At 33.0% G+C, this 27,578-nt stretch overlaps 3 protein-coding genes across 8 annotated transcripts; 2 read left to right on the top strand and 1 right to left on the bottom strand.

The window, feature by feature from the left end:
- The first annotated feature begins 7,893 nt into the window (after positions 1-7,893).
- LOC114402521 (epsin-2-like) lies at positions 7,894-9,875 on the top strand. The gene is made up of 4 exons (XM_028365127.1): positions 7,894-8,013; positions 8,204-8,326; positions 8,464-8,625; positions 9,198-9,875. The coding sequence occupies exons 1-4, from the start codon at positions 7,907-7,909 to the stop codon at positions 9,769-9,771; spliced, it is 966 nt and encodes a 321-aa protein (XP_028220928.1). The 5' UTR covers positions 7,894-7,906; the 3' UTR covers positions 9,772-9,875.
- Positions 9,876-12,691: 2,816 nt separating this feature from the next.
- Positions 12,692-27,100, top strand: LOC114403342 (COP1-interacting protein 7-like). 5 transcript variants are annotated; one of them, XM_028366247.1, is made up of 13 exons: positions 12,697-13,096; positions 13,186-13,368; positions 13,708-13,828; positions 13,913-13,952; positions 14,092-14,144; positions 14,228-14,283; positions 14,937-15,089; positions 15,228-15,424; positions 15,690-17,182; positions 17,582-18,535; positions 19,463-19,865; positions 26,593-26,658; positions 26,791-27,100. In XM_028366247.1, the coding sequence occupies exons 1-13, from the start codon at positions 13,038-13,040 to the stop codon at positions 26,859-26,861; spliced, it is 3,849 nt and encodes a 1,282-aa protein (XP_028222048.1). In that variant the 5' UTR covers positions 12,697-13,037; the 3' UTR covers positions 26,862-27,100. The 5 variants fall into 5 exon arrangements, 4 of the variants coding, with proteins under 4 accessions (XP_028222050.1, XP_028222047.1, XP_028222049.1 ...); XR_003664639.1 differs by lacking the exon at positions 19,463-19,865 and having other exon boundaries at positions 12,692-13,096; XM_028366246.1 differs by lacking the exons at positions 26,593-26,658; positions 26,791-27,100 and adding an exon at positions 21,513-25,522 and having other exon boundaries at positions 12,695-13,096.
- On the bottom strand, positions 24,332-26,121 carry LOC114403344. 2 transcript variants are annotated; one of them, XR_003664640.1, is made up of 2 exons: positions 24,865-26,121; positions 24,332-24,778 (listed from the first exon to the last, which is right to left on the bottom strand). XR_003664640.1 is itself a non-coding variant. In XM_028366250.1 (2 exons), the coding sequence occupies exons 1-2, from the start codon at positions 25,169-25,171 to the stop codon at positions 24,413-24,415; spliced, it is 552 nt and encodes a 183-aa protein (XP_028222051.1). In that variant the 5' UTR covers positions 25,172-25,201; the 3' UTR covers positions 24,332-24,412. The 2 variants fall into 2 exon arrangements, 1 of the variants encoding a protein (XP_028222051.1); XM_028366250.1 differs by having other exon boundaries at positions 24,986-25,201.
- Positions 27,101-27,578: the final 478 nt, after the last annotated feature.

Raw genomic sequence — 27,578 nt, 5'->3', positions numbered from 1 at the left:
TAGTTATTTTTGTTCTTGAATGTGTAAAACGTTGACAAATTCGTTCCCGAAAAATAAAAATTCAAATTTTAGTTTTCAAAAATAAAAAAAGTGCAACAAATTCATCCATATGCTAACTTCCATCTGTTAGCGTTAATGAAAAAAAAAACCTACCTGACACAAATTTGTTAGCGTTTTATACATTCGGGGATGAAAATGACTATTTACTAAAGTATAATTTAATCTTCATCTTCTCTCTTTTTTTTAATCATTATAAACATAACATTATAATAAACATTTAAAAAAATAAAAAAATAGACATAAGTCAGAACAAACATAATAGTAAGCATAATTTAGTCTCCGAAAGTGGAAAAAGGTGTAACAAATTCATCTAGCCGTTAACTTTCATTCATTATCGTTAATGAAAAAGTTTATGTGGCACATTTAAGGACAAATTTGTCAATATTCTACACATTCATGAACGAAGTTGACTATTTACTCAAAATATAATTTAATCTTCATCTTTCTCTCCTCTTTTAATCGTTGCATGCATAATAACACTACAATAAGTACTTTAAAAAAGCCAAGCAAACATAAGTTAGAACAAATATCATAATAAACATAATATTTATTAATAAGCATAATCTGTTTGTTGTTCTAAAATTTCATCTTTCAGAGACGAATTTGTCGGTGCTCTACACATTCAAAAGACGAATATGATTATTTACCTTTTTTTTATTACATACTAGAGTATATTTTTCTTTTATTACTTAATAGAATGTATTTTAGAGGACACTTGAAATCAACTATATAATTTATGACAATATATATACTTTATTAATACTTTAATCAATGGATATAATTTTAGACTTTAGTTTTTAAATTTCACTCTTGTTTTAGAGGACATTATAGTTGCATTCTAAAGGTTAGGTATTTTTAATTGAAAAGCATATGACTTTTCCATTGAAAAAAATATTCTTTTATGTTTCTTAAAATCTCTCAAATTAATTACCTTCAAAAAAATTATTTTTGTTAATTTTTCTCTAAATCTTAGTTTTTTTTTAAAATATGATAAAACTTATTGCAATCTTAGTTGCTAATATTTTCTTTATTATAAATGCTAGTGACATTTTCTTTAACACTCTTTTGTTATTGGTTGAAATTTATTAAAAAAAATCATTAATTTTGATGGATCATAATGTCATATTGCTAAATTAAGAGAGAAGATCATTATGACCCACCAAAATTGATGATTTATAATAAATTTTAATCAATTATAAAGAGAGTGCTAAAAAAAGTGTCAAAAAGAGTATCATTAATATTGATCTTTTCTTTACTTACAAATTCACCTTCTTTATATTAATTCAATAATTAATACTTATTTTAAAATGGCATAATATCTTAATCTACTTAAATAATTAACGATTTTTTAATTTTAAATTCTTTTAAATTAATGATGCATCTCTTATCATAATTTAAAATCTTTGTTACTTAATTTATGCATTTTAAGTATTTTTTAATTTTAAAAGTACACATACAATGCACGAGATATGCATAAAATATTAAATATTAATTGATTCTATAAGTAAGGCTTAATTATTTTTCTATCCATAATATAGTGCAATTCTTTGATTTTTGTCCCCAAGATTTTAATTGTGAAAATTAGGTTTTTTTAGGTATTGTAATTGTGGAATTTTGATCCTTTGTTGAATATTTCATAGATTTTTTGACGTAATGATGATATGTTGATGAAATGACAATTAATATACATATATGTTTGTGTGGCTTAATAACGCTTTTGGTCTCTTAGATATCAAAATCGCAAGAGATCAAAACAACAAGGTTAGCATATATGTCAGGTAAAACATTAGTTGTCATATAAAAAATTGTGCAATTACAATACATTAAGGACTCAATTTGCATAATTAGAATATAAGAAATCAAAATTACACAATTATAATACCTAAGAAATAAAAAATACAATTAAACTTATAAGTAAATATAAATAAAGAAGGTAATTAATCTTATCATCATATAATATACTGACTATATAATATTTTCTTTGCAAATTATTTTGCAGGTAGGGGTAAAAATATAAATTAAAGAGGGAGTGTGAAAGTGTGACTGACATATTAAGTGTATTTATAAAAAAAATGAATATTTTGTTAGTTGATTTTTTTATTTTTGTTTGACACATTACATATATATAGGCTGCTAATATATGGAATTTTCATATATATAAAAGGGGGAAATATGGTTATGATCCTGTACTTTTAAAATTGATATTATTTTTTTAAAAAAAATCAGATAATATGTGAATTTTGACCTTCCTCCGATTTTGTGTAAATAAAAAATTGTCACTAATTATTAAGTTTAAACATGATAAAGGAATAGATTCATATTTTTTCAAAAGTTAAAGACTACATTTGTCAAATTAAAAGTATATAGACCAAAATTAAGTTTAAATGAAATTACAAGCAGACTGAAAACATTTTTTTTTATCACAATAAGAATTTTGAGTTTGAGTTTCTAAAATTATATTTGTGTGAAAAATTAAAAAAATTAAGTATTCATTTAGTTTTTATATTTGTATAAACTTTACGTTTTAGTTCTTATAATTAAAAAAAATTATTTTTTTTATACCCATAACATTGATATAAAATATTTATCAGATCTATTAATAAGTAAGCTATTAAAAAATTTCACTGACTACTTTCTTAAAAAAATTATTCATTTAAGTCCCTACACATGTTACATTTTTATTAAAATAAATATACACATACATGTATTACTTTTAATCCCTTCTAGTTATTATATATAATTTTTAATCACTTTTAATTTCTAATGTCTAAATTTATAGGAACTAAAAGAATTAAAAATAGCATATGTATAAGAACTTAAAAGAATAATGTTTACAGTTAAAAAAGCAATTTTAAGTATGAGAACTAAAAGAAAAATATATATAATTATAAGGACTAAATAAGTAATTAAACCAAATTAAAATATAAATTTATTTGTTATACTTATTTAATTATACTAATATTTTTACTTAATTTGATTTGATTTAGTTGAATGTTTAATGAGGTGCGAAAATGTTAATTAATTATTTAGTTTCTATAGTTTTAAAAAAATTCTTTTATCAATATGTGGTTGTTTTAAGTGGAATTGGATCAGATTCCTTAAGTAAAATATTTAGTTTAAGTTTTGTAGATGAAAAAAAGTATTTAATATAAAAAATAATTACTAAATTAAGGTGCTCAATGAGGTTATACAAATGAAATGAAGACTAAAAAAAAGAAAAATCATATGTGTAAAGGGACTAATTAAAGGGATATCATTAAGTATAGAGATTAAAAAAAGAGTTTTTTTTTTAACCGATTGAGTTATATTTTTATTATACATACAATAAAAGATTTTGTTTTCTGTACTTTAATGGTAGGAGATCCGCAATTTAATTAAAATCTGTCTTTAAATTGTTTCATGCCAAAAGGTCTATCTAATTAATAATTATGGATAAACCAAATTGGAATGCTTTGAAAAAATTTAAATCCCATTTATGACTCAAACATTAAAAAAATCTTAATAACCTTTACAAAAGGAAGAAAATAAATAAAATGTGACCAGTATATAAAAAGGAAATATTATTATTATTGTTATTATTATTATTAATATTATAAAATATCAGAAGACATGAATCTGGCTAATTTATCCTAGATTTTTACATGTCAGAAAAACTATAATAATTTCAGACAAATCTTATTGATATGGAATATTTTGTATATTTTTTTAATTTTTTATTAACTAGTTGATACATTAACTATAAAATTTTTAATAATTACCAAAAAATGAAGGGAAATATAATAATGAAATTAGGGAAAGAAACTAATTAAGAAAGAATCCCAATTAATAACTTTATTCTTTTGAAGGATAGTATATTCCGAAACTTGACATTATACATTAGAAATTTAATTAGTGACAATGCACATGATAGAGCGATGTTATCACTTCAATAAATTATTTATTTATTTCTTCATTTTCCACTTACAGTGTCTAGTAAATATTAATTGAATAATAATTTAGCATTATCATATTTATTTTTTATTCATTAAAAATAAAATATTAAATACTTTTATATTGGTAAAATATAATATATTTATTTTTTCATTTAATATTATGTATAAAATGATTGAATATTAACAACAAAGTATGGTAAGAATTTATTTAATAAAATTTATTTAATACACCTTATTAATTATTTTGAAGTATTAAATAAGTGTTTGTCTTATCTTCAAAAAAGAAGTAAATATTTGTAATTTCAATTGAATAGTAACAGATTTTATCATGAATGCGTATGTCAAAGAGTAAACAGTGCAATATTTGAGTTTAAAAAAGAATTTAATTATTAAATAAAAACGAGAAGATTTAAGTTACTTTGAGAGTAATTATTGGTAAAGTTATCCCTTTCAATAACTCTTTATTTTTTTTTTCATTTCAATAACTTTACAATATCAAACTAAATTAATTCAATCATTGAATATTTTGATATTAATTCAATGGTCGCACATGTCAAATTTCAAATAAATATCACATTTGTAGTTTTGTAATCTTATTGACAGTATTTACTTATATTTTGATAATGTATAAGTGTTAAATTGAATTTATTTAATAAAGAAATAACTTTATCAAGATTTACTCTTAAGTAACTTGGCCATTCCTTATAAAAATATATACACAAAATTATTATGTCAGTAATGTTAAACTTTTTTTTATCTTAAACACTTTTCTTCTTAACTTATTTTTCTTATCGTAGTATTTACTTTTTATACGGTTTTTTTTCATATTTAGAAATTTATTAAATATTCTAAGAAACATTAATTAAATTTTAAAATGTTCATTTATGCAATTAATGTGTGTAAACATTTTTTTCATATATAAATATCTATTTGAGTGCCTGAAGTTCTCACTCATGCTTTGCTCTTTGTGAATTCTTTTCTTCAAAAAAAAAAAAAAAACCATGCCCATGAATATCAGCAATTTTTTTAACAATAGCTATCAGCCGAGTTTTTTCAACTCTGGACAAGACCCTCGGCAAAACAGCCAAAATGGTTTTAGATGTAGATTGTGCAACCATGTTTTCCCTAGCTACCAAGCACTCAAAGCCCATTTTGAGTCTCATTTTACTCTAGAAAACCCTGCCATTAGAAATCTTTATTCATCAAACCATGTCAACCCTCAAAGAGGAATGATTCCCAACCCTTTGCGGCCCAATTTTCCTAGGCCAATGGTGATGCAGGAAACAAGAAACTTCGTTAACATGAATTTCCAGGCACCACCCCAACAACCTATGGTGATGCCTCAATCTAGAGCAAACCTATTTCCTCTTGTTATCCAACATAATGTTGCTGCTTCACAATCACTTCAAGGTCCACCACAGGCTACACAATTTGTCAATAATTATGTTGAAACGGCTCAATTGCTTGCTCCACCAATCCACCAAGGGGAGATGGAGGTTTCTCCTATTGATGGAACTAAGCCATATATCGATCTACTGGATAAACCCATCGACAACAATTGAGTTTTCAATTAGGTTATTATTAATGGTGAGGGCATTGGATCTAGCTTTAAGGCTTTAGAGCTTTAAAGGATTATTTCTTACTTCATTGTTATTGTGAGTTATTTATGATGTTTGTGGTTGTGAAAACTACCATATCATGTAGTATGTTTTTAGCTTAAAGTAAAATTGTGTCTTTAATTATGAATTTGTCTTTATGTTGAGTTATGTATTAAAGTGTTGTTGCCTGGATTCTCATCTTGGCTTAAAGATGAAGTTATAGAGAATGAGAAAATTTCTTATTGAATAGAAGTGTTGATTTGTGTTTTTTGTAAATGAAATTTTCATGTGCAATTTGCCCTTTCTCTTAGTGAATCTGAATTTTCATCATTATTCAAGGTTTAAATTACAATCAGAGTACCTTAAAAAATAATTACAGTTATAATTGAGGCGCGGCTACGCAAGTATAAATAATTCCCAAATTCAACATATTTATGGTTTCAACAAAATATGAGTTCAAAATTTAAAATTTATGATATTCTCAAATTACTTAAAGATGCTAATGATACAATGAATGATAGAATAGTGAAAAAAAAATGTGAATATGTTTTTTAATTATTAATTTTTCCAAGGGATATTTTCCTTTTTCTTAAATGAATATTAATTTGCTCCTTTTATTTAATCTTTTAAATTATAATTTTTGTCTGAGTGATATTGAACTCAATCCTATTAAGTAAGGTCTTGAATTTGAATTTTGGGTGAAAAAATGATTAGAAAAAAAAATTTCATTAAAAGTGATTAATTAAATCTTTCGACGAAAATTAATCATCACTAAAAGATAAAAACATATGTAGAATATTTGTAATTTCGTCCTAAATGAGATTGATGAGGTCTAGAATTTGAAATTTGTGATTTCCATTTTGACTTAAATATGTTAGTTATAAAAAAAATTACAAATACTATGTAAAAATGTTGATTTTTTTTTTGTTATTAATATATTCAATCCTTGTTTTAAAACCCAACTTGACCCGAACTTTGGAACTGGTGGCCTGATCGAGTTAGGTTGCACATCGCATTGGTCTTGTAGTTTGCCCAACGTCCCGTACTAGGATAAAGCGCTCATTGCCACTGCTCCAGAGCATCCAAAATGACATAATATCGACATATATTATATTTATCTTATACATATAATGTTTATGCAAACTTTTAAACAAAATATGCTAAAATCTCACTCTCTTGATTCCTGGACCCCAAATAGAATTAGCAGCGCACCTTACCACCATATAATTATTTAATAAATAAATGCAATATATATGTGTGGCAAAGTATGGAATTTTTAAATTTTTTTTAATAAACACCAAGTCATACGGATTAATTAGTAACTCACTAATTTGATCATTGGTCCGGTGATCTAGTGCTTTGACTGGATTGATGATGTGTTCAATTTAAATATATATTCAAGTATTGGTAAAAAAACCTCAATGCTTGATTTTTCTAATAACATATCCACCCGTAAAGACTTACAAATATAAACTTATTCTATAACATGATATTCTTCAACTTAAAAACCAATGAGTTAATTACGAGTGCATTAACAACCTGCACTAAATTTTTTATTTAATGATTTTATATATTAATGAGAAAAAATGAAAACATGATTATTGGAAAATACGCAAGTCTCACATCACCTAAAAATAAAGCCAAATTAAAATATATAAATAAGGAGCAACCCTCATCCCTTGAACTAACTTTTGAAGTTGAGTTAGGCTTCTCACATTATTCATTCTAAGAATAATTTGTATATTAAAGGTTTTTTAATAATTGTCTAATTAGATTTACGGCATTATACTTGTCTAATTATTGTTCTGAGACTTTTTCCCTATATTTCAATGTTTGATAATACACACAATGAGAAACTCTTACTTCATGAAAAATGTGTTTTCAATGATTTTGCCTTGGGAAGGAATTGATTAACCCAGGGAAGAAAAGGATAGATCATAGGGGAAATTAGTATCAATAGAAGTGTGAGTCTTGATGGTCGTTATTGTGTGAAGATCCTAGTTTTCAGTAAAGGCAATATTATGCAAAAATTATGGCGATAGGCAAATTCATAAACTATATTCGGTCAACTTTCTATTATTGGCCCATTCTCTCTTTTCTCGTTTCCTCTTTTTTTCTTTCACCAATGAGCACTATTCCTGCTTTGTCTGAGCTATAATTTTGGCTATCCATGAATTAATATGTTCTTATAGCCACCAATCAATTCACTTCCATGGTTTCTCCTTTTTTATTTGCCATTGAGTATCATATTTTATTAACCAATGTTAATAGAACTATATTCACAAACAACCACTTGAAAGTTTGATCTAAGTAGTAATGGGTAGCTTATTCCTAGGGCAAATAAAAAAGCAGACATCAACTTTCCTACAAGAAAAGTACAAATCTGCTAGGATGGCGTTTACTGATGTTTCTGAAGCAGAAATGTAAGTGCTTGTGTGTATGTGTATAAACATAGTAATGTACAATTTATTGATAATATTGTATATGTTGTACTCACTCAAGTTACTAATATATAAATGTAACTCTTATATGGTTAATTCATATTCATGGTTTCCAAAAGACTTTGGCTACTATAAGATTAAGGGGCATTAACATATAATACTATATCATTAGGCTGGCTGAGGAAGCAACAAATAAGGATGATTGCTGCCCTGATGCCAAAACTATGACTAGAATTGCGGAGGCATCATTTGACGTAGATGAATATTGGAGGATTGTTGATGTTCTTCACAAAAGGTATGCTTGTTCATTGGCACCCTTTTTGCCTAAATTTTTAAGCTAGCATTATTATATATTTCAAATTTATAATAAATGTGTCATTCCTCTAGAGTTTATATATCCTTTGGTTGTTTACTATATCATTTAAAGTGCAGGTTGTATAACATTGATTGGGAACAATGGAAGCAATCCTACAAAGCTCTAGTTCTTCTGGAATTCTTGTTGACCCATGGTACTCGAGAGTTTGCTCAAGAATTTCAATGTGATGCAGAAATTATTGAAGAACTAGGAATTTTTACTCATATTGATAAAAAAGGGTAAACTTTAAATAAAAATCCATTAATTTGTGGTAAATCACATTCAATGGTGTATAACAATTTGTTTATTTTTGTTTAAGTTTATTTTTAAAAATTGAGAGATAATGAAAATGCATATTAGGATGGAAACTGAAAGACAAAAGTTACAAGTGTCAGTGTAGGAAGAAAAATGGCAACATGTAAGGTTTAAATTGCTGTAGGGAATTTTTTTAATATACTTAAATAGTGATTCGATGATGTTTATATTTCAAACTAATCTGACCATATAGAAGAGAAGAGGTAACATTTCTGATGTAGTAGTTGGATTTTTTTTTCCAAAGCCAAAGTCAAAATTTATTAATCAAGAAAACTCCAGCACAAGTTGTGTCCGAGTATCAATATAAAGCAGCAAATGATGCTACATAGTTATCGCTTATGTGTAGTTGGATTACCTTGACATGAAATAATAAATTGAAAACATGGGAGCTAGTTGATTTTCATATATTGCTTTATAGTATACTTTAAATTTCTTATAAGTCATGATTTCGATTTTCATTTTCATTCCTATACTTGATTAAACTTATTTATTTCAGGTTTAACTGGGGATCAAGAATGCTAAAACTATCAGAGCAAATACTCAAGCTTTTACAGGATGAAGAAGCTCTCATAGAAGCACGTTTGAAGGCTCTCAAAATAACAAAAGAAATACAAGGCTTTGGAAGTTCACTCAACTCTCCAACTTCATCATCACCATCACCTTGCTCTTTATCATCTGAAGCATCACAAGGATCTTCTTGTTTCTATTCATTTTCTACTACAAGTACCCCTACTTACATATTTGATTCCAATGATCAGCTAAACAAACATCACTCACCCTCCATAGCAAATGATGGTAATATTAATATAGTCCTCCCGCCAAAGAATGTGACCAAAAACCATGTTTGGAAACGTCTTGCAGGTGAAGAGAATAATATTTTGATTGATTCTGATGAGGATGAAGACATGGAAAAACCAAGAGGGTTTGTAAGTGAAATTTGCTCAAAGATTATTGGTGGTAGTCCCATAAAAGGAGATAATCGTGAAAAGATTGAATTTAGATGCCTCTCTGATGTGGGGAGCAAGGTGACCCAAAAGAAATTTGATCGCCAATATTCAATTTGGTTTTAAAGGGAGAGAATGTAATGGCAGGAGGGAAAAGCTAGGCCATATGCATGAGTAACATGTGTTAAAGGAAACATAGATAATGTCTCCAGAAATTCATATTAATTTAATTTGTAACATGTTTTGTCTGTTGAATGTGAAGTACAAAATATGATACTTTTTTTTTCTTGATGTTTACATAATTACTAGTTGAGAGAGAAGTATCTACCATTCATGTATTGTGAAAATGAAACATAGCAACTTTTATTGTTCTCTCTAAAAGAAATGTGAATTATATATAATGTCCATATCAACTGTCATACCGGATAACCCTCAAATGGAAACTGATCGAATCACATATTTTTAGTCCTCTAAAACTTTTTATTTTTATTTTTAGTCTCTTTTTTATATATTTAAAATTAGTCTTAAATATAAAATAAATAAGAAAATTGAGGATGCCAGATACTTATATCCAATTTGATATCCTTACTTATAATGAGTGGTAATATAGATAATAAGACCATAATAGCCACTAATAATAGCTTGATATCTCACAGTAGCCACGCGCTGCATTATTAGATGAACCCAATTTTGGACTAACCAAGATGATCTTTGAAACTACAGCCTTCAGAGAATTCCAAGAAAAAACAATTGCTTTGTGGCAGCTGCCTGGCCCAATTCGAAAGATTCACAAAACATTTTTGACTCTTACAAGACATAACTCATAAGTTCGGCGGCCAACACAAAATAACTACTTGTATATAGGAGTGATAAACTAAGAGTTTGATTAATTCAGAAATCTAAGAATATTAGTTAAAAAAAATATTTATTATATAAATTGTTGGAAAACGTAAAATAAAAAAAAAAGACAGACAATATAATTTTTTGTGTTCCAATAAAAACATCTTAGCCAATATACTTGTAGTAATGGTTAACATTTGCGATAAACTAATTAAGGTACTGCTACTTGAGTGCAAAGAAAATAATGTATTGAAACTTTCATGTCTACCTCCAACTCAGCAAATATAAAAAGGCAGATGAACGACCACCATTTAATCACCCATTTATTACCAATACAAACACTTAATTTGGTCCAGCGTCGGAGAAATGCCATCCACTAACGTCGATCAACAAATCTCACTGATTAAATTAAGTTTACTTACAGTTGTATTTTTATTTATATACTCCAGTATAATTGAATTTTCTATTCAATAAGTGTCCATTCATATGTAAAACTTGAAATGGCTTTGTTTTTATTGTTTATTTTTAACAATGTCCGGTGGTGATGAGATTTGACAGTGATTTTGTTAGTAACACGTTCAGATTTTTTTTTTTTTTTTTTTTTTTTGAGAAACACGTTTAGCAAGTAGGGGAAGCAAGTTTGGAAGGATTATTTTTAAATCTCTAAAAAATATCTTCAAATATTATAGAAAAGTCATGATACATTTTTAAATATTTAAATTCAATTAAGTTTGATTTTTTTGTAATATTTAAATAAAATAACTATGTAACAAGTCGTTGGTCTTGAGCAATATTAAACTCAATAAAATTAAAAAAAATCAAAATCATATACTATTACAGTTCAAATTAAATGGTCCAAAAAGAAAAAAAAAATAGATACACCAAAAAAAAAATGATACACACCAAAAAATAACAGACAAGAATTTTATTGAGGAGTTACCATGTCCTGTGATCTGGAGATATGAGATCTCACAAGCATGCTTATGTTTGTGCACAAGTTTGTCGGTTTGAACGAAGACATTATTATTTTACAATATAACGCGTAGTCAATTATTTCCGTTACATTCATGGTATCTAAATATTATACTAATTTTCAGGCAGTTTAATATAAAAACCAATATATAAGAAACATATGAGCAAAAGGCAACATAATTATATCTCTTTAGAAAAAGACTGTGGGAAGCAACTAGGCAGAAGCATACAATTTTATATGGAAACATAAATAAATGCTACTATATGTTGTTCATGAGTATATTCCTCTTCATTTACAATGATTGAGGGATTTGGTGGTGATGATGATGGTTCGTTTCTTCATCATAACTTAAGAATATAGATTCCTCCTCATCGTCTCTTCTAAAGATCTCTAGGAAAAAAAGTGTTCAAAATGCAATTGACGCCTCGTGGGTATTTTGGCTTTTCAATTAGCTTCAAAATGTGTTGATAATTCATAATCGATTCATTTCTATCTCGTTTCCTTTGTAATGTACTTAACCAATGATATCTATCTACTACTCTATTTTCACCCGTCGTGTTTTTATTTGGTAAAAAAGTTTAATTGATTATCGGATTAAACCCATAATTAAAAGACATCACGACAAATTATTTAATTTTGTATACTTTTTTATTTTTTTAAAAAAATCACTTAATTATATTTTTAGTCCAATACTTTGGTCTTAAAGATTTTGTTCGAATCAAGTCCTCTACGTGTGTGTATACATGTCACACGCGCATAATCTTATAGCATTAACGATTTAATGTGTTAAATAATTATTAATTAAGGAGTGGGTCATTATCAGCAAGTTAAATCCATTCAAAATTCTGGGATTTTTTTTACGTTAAAGAATGATATGATTACTATTAAATGGTAAATTAAATTAACCGAGCAAGTGCAATAAATAAAACAAGATCTAGACAGTGCAAAATCATTTTTTTTTCTTTCTAATTTCACACTGGCAAGTCAAAATCGAAAGTGTTTTCAAGGAAAATAATTATTAATCTTTGATGATGAAGGCACGGTTGAAACTGGTAGCCAACTTGACACTCACCAAACAGGGCAGAGTGGTTAATTAAAAAAGTCAGGGGTAGAGTAGTAATTTCGGGTCTACCCTGCGATTGCTACAAATAGAGCTCTGTCTGTCTGACGCTGTCACTGTCACACTTCGGCGCATCCAATAGTTTCTGTCATTTTTCTGAATTTCCCATTATGCCCTTAACTTTTTCCCCTATTTCCAGCACGTTAGAAAATTGGTCATCCTTGTTGGGGTTGGAATAGGTATCCAAGTAGGAAGAACAACAAAACAATCTTTGGATGCTTTCTCTCTGTCACACTCTCCATTCACCACTTCCCTTTCTATTTTTATTCCTTCTTCTGAGTCCTGAAGCAAAAGGGTGTTTTTTAATATAGAAAAGTTTGTTTTTTTATCACTGAACCCGTTTTGGGTCTTTGATTAATTTTTTTACACCCTTTGTGTTTGCAATCTGGTTTTTTTGGTGAGAACCCAGTTTCTAGGTTATTAGTCTCAGTTTTTTTGGTTGCTATTTTTGACAAAACTATGAACACTTCAACAAGGTTGGATTTAGCTGTGTTTCAGCTTACACCCACTAGAACCAGGTAATAGATAATACTTTTATGTGAATGTTCATTGAAAACATTTACATGTTTATAGCCTTACTTGTGGGTTTGATTCTTCTATAAATCAGGTTTGACTTGATTATAACTGTGAATGGAAAGAAGGAGAAGATTGCCTCAGGCTTGCTCAACCCTTTTCTTTCCCACTTGAAGGCTGCTCAGAATCAGATGGACAAGGGTGGTTATTCAATTGTTCTTGAACCACCTGAGGGTAACACTGATACCTCATGGTTTACCAAGGGAACTGTTGAAAGGTTTGACTTTTTAGCATTTTGGTTTATTGTTCTGTTCAGCGGAGATTGAAAGTTGAATCCATTTAAACATGCTTCTTAGAGATTATCGTTGGTATTATTATTGTATTGTATCCAGTGCTCAGCATGGTTCTTTACTGCCATTTTGAAATTCAAGTCCCTCTTCTAGTTGCTGTGATATTAAGACCAAAATTCTTGTATATCTCTTTTGTTTTACACTTTCCAAAGCAAAGGAAAGTGCTGGGGAAATGGCAGTGAAACCATGCTTTGAAATTAAACATATATATTATGACCATGTAACTGAAAGTTAGTCTGCTCGACTAATTTTCTCTGCTTCTGTAGGTTTGTTCGTTTTGTGAGTACTCCTGAGATATTGGAACGTGTGTATACTGTAGAATCAGAAATCTTACAGATTGAAGAGGCAATTGCAATTCAAGGAAATAGTTCTTTAGGGACTAACACTGTATGTAAATATCTAGCTCTACTCTATATGATTCATTCCCATGGCACTTAAAAAGTCTGTTTCATTAGTCGAGTATTTGTACAGGTGGAAGAAAATCAAGTAAAACATGTTGAAAGCACTGAAGGTACTTCTGAAAGCACAAGTACAACTGTTGCAAGTTGTCACTGTGTACAACTAACTAACTTGAACAAATATAGGAGTTTTTAAAGCCCTGCTAAGTTTTATAATTGTTTACAACTAACCAAATTTGCTGCTTTGCACAGGCAGGAAGACTCAGCAGGATACTAATGAGGAGAGAGCAATTGTACTTTACAAGGTTAGTAGGGTCTTTAACAATTAATGCCCTATTTTTATATTGATTTTATTATTTTATTATCAATCCGTATGGTTATGTGCCAGCCTGAAGCACAGCCACCTCAAGCAAATGGAAGCACCTCATTGGAAGAAAGCTCAAAGTAAATTCTTTGTCCTTTTATTTTCATCCTTTTCTATGACCATCTCTCACAGAGTAGAAAATTGTAATGTTTAAGTTGTTTATGATTAAATAGTAAAATTCGTCAAGTGTCCGTTCCAGATCTTGCATGTATTAAGTTCTATCAGTTAATTTTCTTCCTAGAATATGCTTGTAGTGCATAAAGCAGAGATGTCACCAACATGGAAGGCTGCCATTCCGTTAGAGTTACTTCAAAAAAATCAATTAAAATTCTGATCAAGTTACTTTTAGTTTAAACATCCCTGTTAGGAGTTAGGCAGGAAAGGAATTTTATGGTGAATCTTTCATAAGCTTGACTGTAAATTTATAGTTGATATTTACCTCTTGAGCGTAATTGGTTATCCACCAGTATTGAAAGCAGCATGTTAGAAAACTATGCATTTCATTTATTTATGATTGCTGAGCAGGTATACAAATGGAGATGGTTTTTTAATGCATCTATGATAGCTTAAGCTTTTTGGTAACTGTTTCTACATTGTTATAAATTTTTAATCAATGCTCAGTTAGATTGAGTCTGAGCTGCTTGTATATAAATATGGTGAAGTTTATTTATTGAGTTTCTTTGCACTATGTGAAACAGATTGTTAACTCATTCACTTCTACATGTTGTATTAGAGTTCATCTTCTGAAAGTCCTAGACACACGTAAGTCAGCATTGCAGAAAGAGCAAGGCATGGCATTTGCTCGTGCTGTTGCTGCTGGTTTTGACATTGACTATATACCACCTTTGATGTCATTTGCTGAATGCTTTGGAGCATCTCGCATGAAGTAAGGAAACTTATTTTTTTCATAGACCATTATGAGCTTAGATATTTGTTGGTGAAGTGTTGTGTTCTTCACCCATTGACCTGTAATGTACATATGGCCTGGACAATCTTGCTTTTGCTAATTTTTGTTACATGTCAGGGATGCATGCACAAAATTCAGGGATCTTTGGAGAAGAAAACATGAAACTGGACAATGGCTTGAAATTGAAGCTGCTGAAACAATGTCCAATCGCTCAGACTTCTCTTCGTTGAATGTTTCTGGCATTATACTTCCCAATATGGCCTCCGCATCCCATACTGAATTGGACTCTGAGAGTAATGGGAAGGCAAGTTCAGGTACCTGGCATTTCCAGCATATTGTGAAATTATGAATTTATGGATTGTTCATGACTTAATGAATTTACATTTATAATAATTCATTACTGCTTTTTACATGCACTTACACATGCATACACATGTTTGTAACAATCCTGCTATTCACAATTTTCTTTTTTCCTTTTTTTATTTTATTTAAACAATAAACTGTTACTTCAAATGTGTCTTGAGATTCTTGTTTACAAATTTCCGGATGTGCCTCCAATGGACCGCCAACCATCTGTAGATAACCAAGATAATATTCAAGGCCAATTTCCACATCATATGTTCCCTCCTTGGCCTGTTCATTCTCCCCCAGGTTCTGTACCAGTCTTTCCACCATATCCAGTGCAAGGCATTCCCTATTATCCAGCATATCCAGGAAACAGTCCATTTATGCAGCCAAATTATTCTCCTATGGAGGACCCCAGACTAATTGCTGGTCAAAATAACGGGCGCAGAAGGCATTCCATGGATAGTAGGCACAGCAATACTGAATCAGAAACACAGGATGAAGTGGATATGGAGAGGGAAGGTTCACATACTGGAGATCAACAGAAGAAGGATAGGCAATCAGGTAGACAGAAATCTGGCGTGGTGGTCATTCGGAACATCAATTACATAACAATGGCAGAAAATTCTGGCAGTGGATCATATTCAGATTCTGCCTCAGAAACCGGTGAAGATAATAAGGAATCTGTGAAGACCTCTAAGAGAAGGGAACCCGGAAAAGAATCTTTGAAGAAATTGGATTCATCTGATAAGGAAGAAACCAAGCATGGGAAGGATGCAGATGGAGGCCATTGGCAAGCATTCCAAAATTGTTTACTGAGAGATGTTGATGAAGACAGACATGTCATTGACCAAGACCAATATGATCAGGAAAAGGTGAATGACGTGAGAAGAAAAAAACACATTGCTGTCAATGATCCTTTAGTTTTTAATGACCGGGAAATGCATGAAGTTCAAGGAAGTTCTGCTATAGATATGCATAACATTAGCAAAGGATTGGCTCACATGCCTAAGACATCCAGTGATGATTTATTGTTATCTGCAAGCGCAGGACAGTCTGGTGATGGTTGGTCTGGAGATGATGTACAATCCTTAGAAGTAACTGGAAAAAAGGGTGGTTATAGGAGGGCTTCCCGTGATGAGTTCATCATTTCCAAGCAAGAACATCAATTTGGCAATGCTTACCCTTCCTCGGATATTGAAACTTCACTAGGTTGTTCAAACAGTAAACTAGAAAGGAAGTTGTTTCATGATATGAATGATGATTCCTACATATTGGAGCATAGATCAATGGGAGTCAATGATGCAGGAAATGTTGAGAGAAATGCTATTAACATGGACTCTGAGATCCCAATGGTGCAGCAATCTTCTGATGAGATAAACCATATCAATTATGAGCCAGATGAATTGAGCATGTTGCCTGAACGAGGAGCTGAAAGGGGATCGATGAGTTATGACCCTGCTTTAGACTATGAAATGCAGGCCCAGGCTGGTGGTACTTTACAAAATAAGAACAAAGAGGTAGTGACTGACACCAAACCAGGATCTAAGAGGTTGGATAAGGAGGCAAAATCAAAACTTACCTCGAATAATTCTGATAAAAGAAAGACCGGTGGGCCGATAAGAAGAGGGAAGACTTCTAAACTTAATCCTTTGGATGAAGCACGAGCACGTGCTGAGAGCTTACGGAACTACAAAGCTGATCTCCAGAAAATGAAGAAAGAGAATGTACTCACTTCTATTTCACAGCTCCCAGTCTTCCTTCTCACTTTCATGTTTCTATTTCATAATTAGCTTAAAATGGATGTGAAACAAATAATCAAGATCAGTGACCCTATATAAAGGACCTTTACATAGTTTAGTGCATTTACATCTAGATTAATTGGAAAATTATGTTTTTAGGGCCATTAATCTGGTGCAAATATCTAGCGAGACTGAGAGCATAAAAGATTAGAAGAATAAATCTGTTATACAACCGTACATGAATGGTTAGTAATTAAAATGGTACATTCCATTTTAAATATATGATTGAGATTTGCTCCTCTCATGCTCTCATCTCTCACCTTATATGCTTCGCATTCATCTGTTATTCAACATTGTTTATTTCCTTCTGTTTATAATAATTAGGAAGAGGAAGAGATGAAACGCCTAGAAGCCTTAAAGATGAAGAGGCAAAAGAGGATTGCTGCCAAGAGTAGCGCAATCACTGCACAGTCGCCATCACAGCTAACCAAGAAACAACTTCCAACAAAACTTTCGCCAAGCTCCCATAAAGGGTCAAAATTTTGTGATTCGGAGCCAGGAGAATCCTCACCCCTTCAAAGATTCCCTGTCAGAACTGCATCTGTTGGATCTAATGATTCTTTGAAAGCCTCAAAAACCAGCAGATTGATTTCTAGAAGCCACTTGGATAATAACAAATTAAGCCGATCAGTGTCTTCTTTGCCTGAATCTAAGCTAGAGAAGGATGATAACACAACTGATACTAAGGCATCAATGGCAAGGATTAGAAGATTGTCAGAACCTAAAATAAGTACTACTCATCAGACTTCCTCAGTTAAACCACATGGCACTGGAACAATATCAAAGACTAAAGCAGCTGATGGACCCGAGAGCAAAAAGATTTCTGCTATTGTGAACCATGATAAAAGCAAGACAGCAGCCCTCCCAGAACTGAAAATCAGAACATCCAAAGCAACTGAGGTTCCTCAGAACAGAACCACAGTCAAAGAGAAGGCACATAAGTTGAATGATAACAAGTCTTCTATGAATTCACAAGGTACCATGCTGAAGAAAAATGAAATTGGTACTTCATTCGATGATGATGGAGACAATAATCCTGTAGTTGAGAAGACTGTTGTGATGCTTGAGCGTGAGAAACCTTATGTCCCCCCTATTCATAGTTCTGAAGAAAATTTTGATATCCCAAAGAAACAATATGATAATGATGAAGTGATGGAAAAAACAGAGACAGCATCTAATTATGTTGCTATTCGTGCTCCTGTTTCACCGTTAAGCATGGATATAATAGATAAAGAAACCTCAGAGAGACAATCACACCTGCAACCCATATCTACTGAGGTATGTATTGATAACTTATAGTAGCTTTGATGATAGTTTAACTGCCTTTCTTTTAAAGTGCATCAAAAACTTTTTCATGAACATTATAATGATAATGAGAACAAATGTTCTGCTGCTGACAGCACATCCTCTTTCAAATAAATTACAGTAAATATGGATATTGCAATAACCTTTTCCTGCCATCTATATTCCTTCAATGTTACTTATTATGTAAGACTTGAAAACTGCACCTTTTTTTCAGCAAATGTTAGTTGTTAGTTTTGTTAAATTGTTTGTGGGAGGGATTCGAATCCACAACCTCTCCATCTCCCCTTCTCCCTTCAACCACCAAACCAACCTTATAACTCCTTGTATGTTATGTTTCCTATAAGCTATGTTTCACTAAGCTCAAGAATGTACTTCCAATTCTATGTGCTTATTGCAAATTGTGGAAATAGCTTTATAATACCAAAATTTGGTTCAGTGTGTGGATTGCCTAGGGGCGTGAGGCTCCCACCATTGTTGGACTTCGGTTCTGGGAAGGGTTGTTTGTGCAACCCTACTCTCACACTTTTATTGTGTTTGTTAATGTTTCTACCCATAGTTCACATCACAGACCAGCATCCTTACTTTTGCACCAAGAGTCATCATCTGGTCCACCTTGTACTTTCCAGTGTTTAAAATTTTCGATTTCCCACACATTCTAATTTATACAATTAAGATATTATGTCTGGGAAATAACTCTGTTCAATTCTATGATAATTAGAAATTTTCTGATAATTGATTTTTAAATCTCAGCAATTATGTGTTATTTTAAACCTTTAACTGTATGAGCAATAAATTTTAATTTGATTTTGGATGTCTTCGTATATTTTTTCAAATTCTCAATGGATGGGATACCTTCTTAGTTCATCAACTATTTTTTAATATAATATCATCCAAAATCAGGTCAAAATTGATAATATAGAGAAAGAAACTTCAAAATCATCCAGTCTTTGTATTGCTGCGGAAACATATCATGCCCCATATGCTCGGGTTTCTTCTATGGAAGATCCTAGTACCAGAAATAGTGAGTATGGTAAAGCAGCCCCTCCAAGTTTAGAGACTGCAGCAATTGGTGTGGAGACTGTTAAAGTACATGTGTCTAACAACGAGAACTCAACACTTGAGAAGATTCCTGAAGCAATTGAGAAGCCTCTGGTAAAGGAATCATCATCCAAAGGGTTTAGACGACTGCTAAAGTTTGGAAAAAGAAGTCATAGCTTAGCTTCTGAACGCAACATGGAATCAGATAATGTCAGCATTGACAATGAGGCAGATGAGGTTGGAACCAACGGTTCTTCTAACGAAGGTAATTTGCTCATCATAGGCATCAGCATAATAAACTAGTATCCAGATATTAGTACTTCCCGGGAAAACTTTCAGATATATGCTATACTGCCACTTCTAGGGCCTCAAGTTTAGTAATCATAGTGTTGAATGTTGATACTATTATATTATCTACCAAATACACAGCTCTCACATTTTCTGAAGGACAAACCTGTGATTCGAGGGCTGAGGTCCAGCCCATTATGTTAAATCTGGCCATACTAAATGAGTTTGGGGACAACCCTGCACAAGCCTCAACAATGTTGAAATCTAAAATTAAACACACTAAATTCTGAGTGATAGAAATAATGGCCAGATTTGAATACGAACACAGGGTTTTCCCTTGACAAGGAGTTTCCTCCTTCAAAACACGGAATAACAAACGAGCACCTTAATTCCCTTTTACAAGACTGTAACACGACTTATGTATCACTATAACTATTACATCATAACTATAACAGCCTAATCCAAAATTAATATAAAAATGATTTTGCCTAGTGTTAAAGAGAAAGAACAGAGGCATATTGAGACTGAAACTGTGTGTCTGAATACAGCATGGTACGCAGTTTATATAGGCTTATTGCACTTATTACAAATAAATGGAGGATATTTGATTTCTTCTAACTAAATCAGTGATTATGTGCCTATAAACTATATTTATTGCAATGAATGTAGAATATCAATATTGATTCTCAACATTCTCCCTCAAGCTGGAGCATATAAATCATATGTGCCAAGCTTGTTATAAATATAACCAAGTCTCGGTCCCCTTAGAGACTTAGTGAAGATAGCTGCCAACTGATCACTGGAGATTAACAAATCTTGTTGTAATATATCCCGATTCAATCTTTTCTCTGATAAAATGGCAATCCACCTCAATATGTTTGGTCCTCTCATGAAAGATTGGATTGGAGACAGTATGCAAAGCTGCTTGGTTGTCACATATTAGTGTCATTTGTGTGTCCTCTTACATTTGATTTGGCTACAACACTTTGCTTCTTACATTTCCAAGATATCAAGTTTCCTCCAATCAATACACAATATCCTAATGTGCGTCTATCACTGGGTGACCCCGCCCAGTCTGCATCTGAATAGCCAATAATTTGAGAATGTTCCTTATCTTCATAAATGAGACCTTTTCCAAGAGATCTCTTAATGTATTTCAAGATTCGAATGACTGCATTCAAATGATCTTGGCAGGGAGAGTTTAGAAATTGACTTACCACGCTCATTACAAAGGCAATATCAGGACGAGTGACTGTGAAGTAGTTTAGTGTCTCAACCAGTCTCCTATATCTTCCAGGGTCTGAGAATGGTTCCCCCTGATTTGGTGGCAATTTGACACTAGGATCCATAGGAGTGTCTATTGGCTTGGCATTTGACAGGCTTGTTTCTTCTAGGATGTCAAGGGCATATTTCCTCTAAGAGATAACCACAACATCCTTGGATTGGGCAACTTTGATACCAAGAAAATGTCGAAGCTTACCAAGGTCTTTAGTTTGGAATTGGTGACAGAGGCTTGTTTCAATTTTGTAATGTCGTATTGATCACTACCTGTTATTACAATGTCACCTACAATAATAAGATCAATCCTAACATCTATCCCAATTTTCTTTTTTTTTCTTTTCAGGATTCCCAATAAAGTGGCGGTCAAGCTGGTCCAAATTCAGCGAAGGTTTCTATGGGGTGGAGGGCCGAATCAAAAGAAAGTTGCGTGGGTCAAATGGGAGACAATCTGTCTACCAAAGGAAAAGGGTGGCTTGGGAATAAAAGAAATCAGGATATTCAACAAGGCATTGCTAGGGAAGTGGAGATGGAACATGCTGCAGTAGAACTCAGAATTGTGGGTTAGAATATTGGAGTCGAAGTATGGTGGATGGCGAGCATTAGCTGAAGCCAAACGAGCCAACAATGAATCAATATGGTGGCAGGATCTAATGGAGGTGACACACGAAAATCAGTTGAATAGAGTGCTCCAAAATGAAACAATATGGAAGGTCGGATGTGGGGACAAAATTAGATTTTGGGAGGACAAATGGGTTGGTGAGGGGGAGACATTAATGAGGAAATATCCAAGACTGTATCAAATATCCTGTCAACAACAACAGCTCGTCCATCAAGTGGGAAATCACAGAAACAGCATGGGAGTGGAAATCTCAATGGAGAAGGCCTTTGTTTGACAATGAAGTGGCCGCAACTATTGGCTTTTTGGAAGACATATCACGGTTCCCCATTCATCGACACCTAACAGATTGCTGGGTATGGAAATCGGAACCTAATGGACACTACTCTACAAGGAGTGCATACCATTTGATGCAACATGAAGCAGCAAAGGTAAATACTGATCCTGCATTTGAGGAGATATGGAAGCTAAAAATCCCAGCAAAAGCAGCCATTTTTGCCTGGAGGCTAGTCAAGGACAGATTGCCAACTAAAAATAATTTGAGAAGGAGACAAGTACAGCTAAATGACACATTGTGCCCTTTCTGCAGAAACTATGAGGAAGAAGCTTCACATCTGTTCTTTAGCTGTACAAAAACACAACCCGTATGGTGGGAATCCCTATCATGGATTAACACATCGGGAGCATTTTCAGCCAACCCAAGGCATCACTTCTTGCAACACTCTTTTGGCCTACTCGGATTGAAACAGTACAACAGATGGAAATGCTGGTGGGTTGCATTAACCTTCACAATTTGGCAGCACAGAAATCGGACTATTTTCTCAAACGAACCATTTAATGGTAGCAGAATGATGGAGGATGCAGTGTTCCTGGTCTGGTCATGGTTCAGAGAATTGGAGAAAGGATTTACAGAGCATTACAATTACTAGTCCAGCAACCTTTCAGCAGCTTTCTGTAACTAGGATAGATGGGTAGCTATTGACCAAATGTAACAATGTATCTAGTCTGGAATCTAACAGTGGGACCATTATCCCACATAGTCATACTCCTGTATTCTTAGTACCCCTGGCACTTTTCTATAATATATATGATACTTTTGCTGATAAAAAAAAAACCTACAAGGTGCGTGGCGGTAGAAGACAGAGTGGTCGACTTCATTGTGAATCATACCAAATTGTCGTACCACAGTACGAAAACGGCCAAACCAGGCTCGAGGGGTCTATTTAAGTCCATATAAAGACTTCCGAAGCCAACACATCATGTTCGATGGTCCCCCCGAGCAACAAAGCCCGTTGGTTGCTCCATATAAACCTTTACCTCAAGATAGCCATGTAGGAAAGCATTCTTTATGTTAAGCTGGAAGAGAGGTCAATGGTAGATGGAAGCCATAGACAAAAGAAGACAAACTTAAGCCATTTTGGATTCTGAAGAGAAAGTATCTGTGTAATCCTTATCCATACACCTGAGTGTAACTTTTTTCCACCAAATGTGCCTTGAAACGATCAATGGTTCCATTAGGGCCAATTTTAAGAGTATACAACCACTAACACCCAACAACGGATTTTCCTGACGGAAGAGACTAGTTCCCAAGTGCCTCTACTTTGAAGTGTCACATCTCATCAATCATTGCTTGCCTCCAGTCCGAGTAAGATAATGCTTCACCTAGAGAACTAGGGATAGACACAGAAGACAAAGAGGACAAACAAATATAATGCAAGGGAGAGAGCCTATGATGGCTAAGGTTAACATAGTGAGGAGATGGGTTTTGGGTAGAACGAATGCCTTTTCTCATAACAATGGGCCAATTAAGGTTGACAAGTCCAAATCCGATATAGGAGATGACATAGGGGAAGAATCTGCCATGGCCTCTATTATGTCATCATGAGTCGGTGTAAGGGCTGGTTCTTGAAAGGGTTGTGCAGCCGGTGGCTCTTTGGGTGGAACAACTGATTCATTTTGAGGATTAATAGGAAGGGGAAAATAGTAGTGTTGGAGTACCAGGGGTGAGAGGACACCATATATCGGCATTAGAGTGAGCAGACTCAAAATAAGGAACAAACTCAAAGAATGAGACATCAACAGAAATGAAATACCGTTGAAGAGCAGCAGAAAAACAACGATATCCTTTTTGCACGCGATGGTAGCCCAAGAAAATACATTTGAGAGACTTTACTGATAGTTTGCCAACTCCAAGGCTCAAATTATAAACAAAGCAAGTAGAGCCAAAAACTTGAGGAGGAAGTATGTGAAGAGGTGATTTGGGATATAGGACAAAGTAGGGAAGTTGGTCATTTAGAATAGAAAATGACATGCGATTAATGAGGTAGCAGGCTGTGAAAACATCACCTTAAAAACGTAAGGGAACTTTGCCATGGAGGAGAGGAGTTCGGGTTGCTTCAAGAAGGTGACTATTCTTGCGCTCAACAACCCCATTTGTTGTGGAGTATGGGCATAAGATGTTTGATGAAGGATGCCTTTGGACGCCATAAACTACTGAAATTGATGAGGTATTCTCTGACATTATCACTACGAGAACAACAGATAGGTATACCAAACTGGGTTTTTATTTCATTATAAATTTTTTCAAAGATGGAAAACAATTCAGGATTATTTTTCGTTAGCCAGAGTCACGTGTAACGCGAAAAACCATCTATAAAAGTGACAAAATACTTAAAACCTGTTGGGGTAATAACTCGAGATGGACCCCAAACATCTAAGTCAACCAAAGCAAATGAGGATGCAGCCCTTTTATTGACACGACTAGGAAACGAACTACGAGTATGTATCCCGAACTGACATGAGTCACAATGTAGACTAGACAGCTGATGGAGATTGGGAACCATTTTCTGAAGTGTGGGTAGACCAGGATGTCCCAATTGAGCATGAATTGTTAATGGAGAAATTATGGAAAAGCACACCTGCGGCGACCCAGAGAGATAATATAGGCCATGTGATTCACATCCGACGCCAATCGTTTGTCCCGAAATCCGTTCCTGCAATATAATAGAACTTTTAGTAAATGTAACGACAAGATCATGTGTTTGAGTAAGATGATGTACAGAGAGTAGGTTAAACGAACAATTAGGTAACAAAAGGACAGACTCGACAGTGTGTGGTGTCAATGCCTTGGGGTTTTCTTTGAGACCCATTGGTAGAGGTAATAGTCGGTAAATAGCCATACGTAGAAAGAGAACGGTTACCAGAAATATGATCAGTAGCACCAGAGTCAAGTACCCAAGGATCCAAGGAAGATGAAGGAGAGATGCAAGCAATAGATTTACTGGTGTGTGTGATAGAAGCTCATTAAAATCAAGGAGAGCTGCATGAACTCGCCCTAGGTAGGCCGACTTGGGCCCGTGAAATTGAAGAAGAGCTAGGAAGGTCATCTAGTCTTTGCACACGCCGTATGACCGTTGAGCATCATTTGTGCCATGCCTCACTCCAAAGCGATTCATTGGTGTTGTGAGGCCTGAAAATTGGTTTGAGAGAGTGGACCTGATAACACTGCATAACTAACAATCGATCTTTCGCATTGTGCATGTTCAGCCTTAGGTATGGATTCAGTAGAAGTAGTGAATCCACAAATTGATGCTGGATGCCCAAGTAGAGTAGTTCGAACCATCCAACTTCTCAATAGAAAGTGGGAGGTTCGAAAAAATTGGAGTGTCTGCCTTACCATCAAAAGCCATGGTGAGAGAGAAACACGAACAACAACCCCTGCAAAAAAAAAAAAAAAAGAACACAATATAGAGTTTTCGTCAAAGTGCTCTGATGAAAGCGAAACCCCATGGCTAGGGTCACCTTAGGGAGGCGAGATCACAACTGGAAGTGCGTCCGGAAAGGGTCGCGCATGCGCCGTCATGCACCGTGGATAGCTGCTGTTTGGCTCGTCAAAGGAGCGGTGCGTGAGAACTCCGATGGAGACGTGAGTGACAGATTTGAGGAATCTTCGGCTGGAAATGTCACCGGTGGCGGCTGCTGCGGTGGTTGCTAGAAAAGTTATCGGAAAACGAATGAATAGAGTGCACCGATGAAGAAGGGGCTTAAGGAGGTTGAACCGGATGCAAGTGGTTCGCCGAAAAAAATGAAAATTATAGCCAGGGATAATGGGTCTATCGAGGTGCCTCTATTAGGCTCTAGGTACCCTGTGTCTGAATACAGCACGGGACTGAGTTTATATAGGCTTATTGCACTTGTTACAAATAAATGGAGGATATTTGATTTCCTCTAGATCAGTGATTATGTATGTGCCTATAAACTATATTTATTACAATGAATGTTGAATATGAATACTGATTCTCAACACCAAGTAACTTCCTTGTACATAATTAATTAATTATTACTGCCTAGATCAGATTTCCTCTCACACTGCGTAATGATCTTGTGTCGAGTGTCAACTTCAGTTGCCTGCATCCCAACATTCAGAAATGAAATTGATTTCTCTAGAACCTTAACTAACCTGGATCCTGACATTTAGGAATGACTTTTGTTTCACTAGAAATGCAAATTGTACATTAGAGTTTAGAGTAAATTGAACATGTATAACTGTAATTAAAAAATGCCAATAGTCTATATCATTCATTGTTTTACTTGTAACTGATGGCTGATGCCTTGGCTAAAGTGTATTTTACTATACTATATAGCCTGTGCTTCAGAACAGCTAGATCTTATTGAATTTTTCATATACACTCGTTTGTTCAGTTTTATAATTGCCTTTGTGGTTATAAGTATGATGAAGTTCACAAATTCAATTTTATTTGACATATATATACTTAAACTAATCACCATATGTCCATGTCACCTTCAGTTCATACTTTAAAGAACTTAATATCTCAAGATGAAACTCCCACTGCCAGCACAACTCAACAAAAGTGTAAGCACTCACTGCATCCTAAATTTTCATAAGTGGACTTGAATCAAGTCTTCGTTTATCCGTACCTTTTTTGCTACAAAATCATCTAGATTCCTTTTTCTGAATATGGACTTGGCAAATATTTTTGTGCAGCTTCTCGATCTTTCTCCTTGTTATCACCATTTCGAAGCAAGAACAGTGAAAAAAAGATAATGATGGTTTGATAGAGTGGATGCTGCTATTGGTAAGATTGATGCAGTGACAACCTAGACCCTTTACTTGATTCTTTTCATTTTTTCAAATGTCACGAGTTATTGTCTAGCTAGGAAAGAAGATTGAGTAATGTGTTGCTATGAAATTGGTCCTTTGTATATTTGTTTTGATGTGCATATGCCCAAGTGATTTGTATATTTTACTCATGATTTTATTTCACGTTATATATCTCTGGATTGAGGATGTTTTATATTCCGCATTATATATGACAAAATTTGCACATAAAATAATTTGAGCGATGCATTATCTCACAAATTTGTGAGTTTTAATAAATTTTAACTAATCATAATAATGTATTCAAAAGAGTGTTAAAAGATGTCTTCATAACTTTTCTCTTGTAAAATATAACTTACTAGTAATCTTTAATAATAAAAAAAACAAAAATAGTTCTCTACTTGCATTTTTCCAGTTGAATAGAAAGACATGGTTGGACAAGCAACCCTGAGCAAATTTATGTCACTTGAAATCTTGAATTAAGGTTGAGATTTACCGAAACTTTTTATGAACAATAATTCCCGTGGACTAACAAGATTGTATGTAATATAATTTAATAAATTAATTACTTTCAAAATGTCTCTTAAATTTTAATCATAAACCATTTATATCCAAATCGAAGTATATTGCAAGAAGATTTAATTATCTATTTAGTTTTTATAATTTTTTTAATA

The sequence above is a fragment of the Glycine soja genome, chromosome 20, assembly GCF_004193775.1.
Source record: "Glycine soja cultivar W05 chromosome 20, ASM419377v2, whole genome shotgun sequence".
In the NCBI taxonomy this organism is placed as follows: domain Eukaryota; kingdom Viridiplantae; phylum Streptophyta; class Magnoliopsida; order Fabales; family Fabaceae; genus Glycine; species Glycine soja.
This window is presented reverse-complemented; position numbering and strand designations above follow the sequence as displayed.

Excerpts from the sequence above, each read along its gene's own strand:
- LOC114402521 (XM_028365127.1), top strand. The coding sequence starts at position 7,907 with ATGGGTAGCTTATTCCTAGGGCAAATAAAAAAGCAGACATCAACTTTC. Across the intron at positions 8,014-8,203 it reads GATGTTTCTGAAGCAGAAAT|GCTGGCTGAGGAAGCAACAA; the intron begins GTAAGTGCTTGT and ends CTATATCATTAG. Across the intron at positions 8,626-9,197 it reads ACTCATATTGATAAAAAAGG|GTTTAACTGGGGATCAAGAA; the intron begins GTAAACTTTAAA and ends TATTTATTTCAG.
- LOC114403342 (XM_028366246.1), top strand. The coding sequence starts at position 13,038 with ATGAACACTTCAACAAGGTTGGATTTAGCTGTGTTTCAGCTTACACCC. Across the intron at positions 13,097-13,185 it reads CTTACACCCACTAGAACCAG|GTTTGACTTGATTATAACTG; the intron begins GTAATAGATAAT and ends TCTATAAATCAG. Across the intron at positions 15,425-15,689 it reads TAATGGGAAGGCAAGTTCAG|ATAACCAAGATAATATTCAA; the intron begins GTACCTGGCATT and ends AACCATCTGTAG.
- LOC114403344 (XM_028366250.1), bottom strand. The coding sequence starts at position 25,171 with ATGACCTTCCTAGCTCTTCTTCAATTTCACGGGCCCAAGTCGGCCTAC. Across the intron at positions 24,779-24,985 it reads TGCTACTGATCATATTTCTG|GAACGGATTTCGGGACAAAC; the intron begins GTAACCGTTCTC and ends ATTATATTGCAG.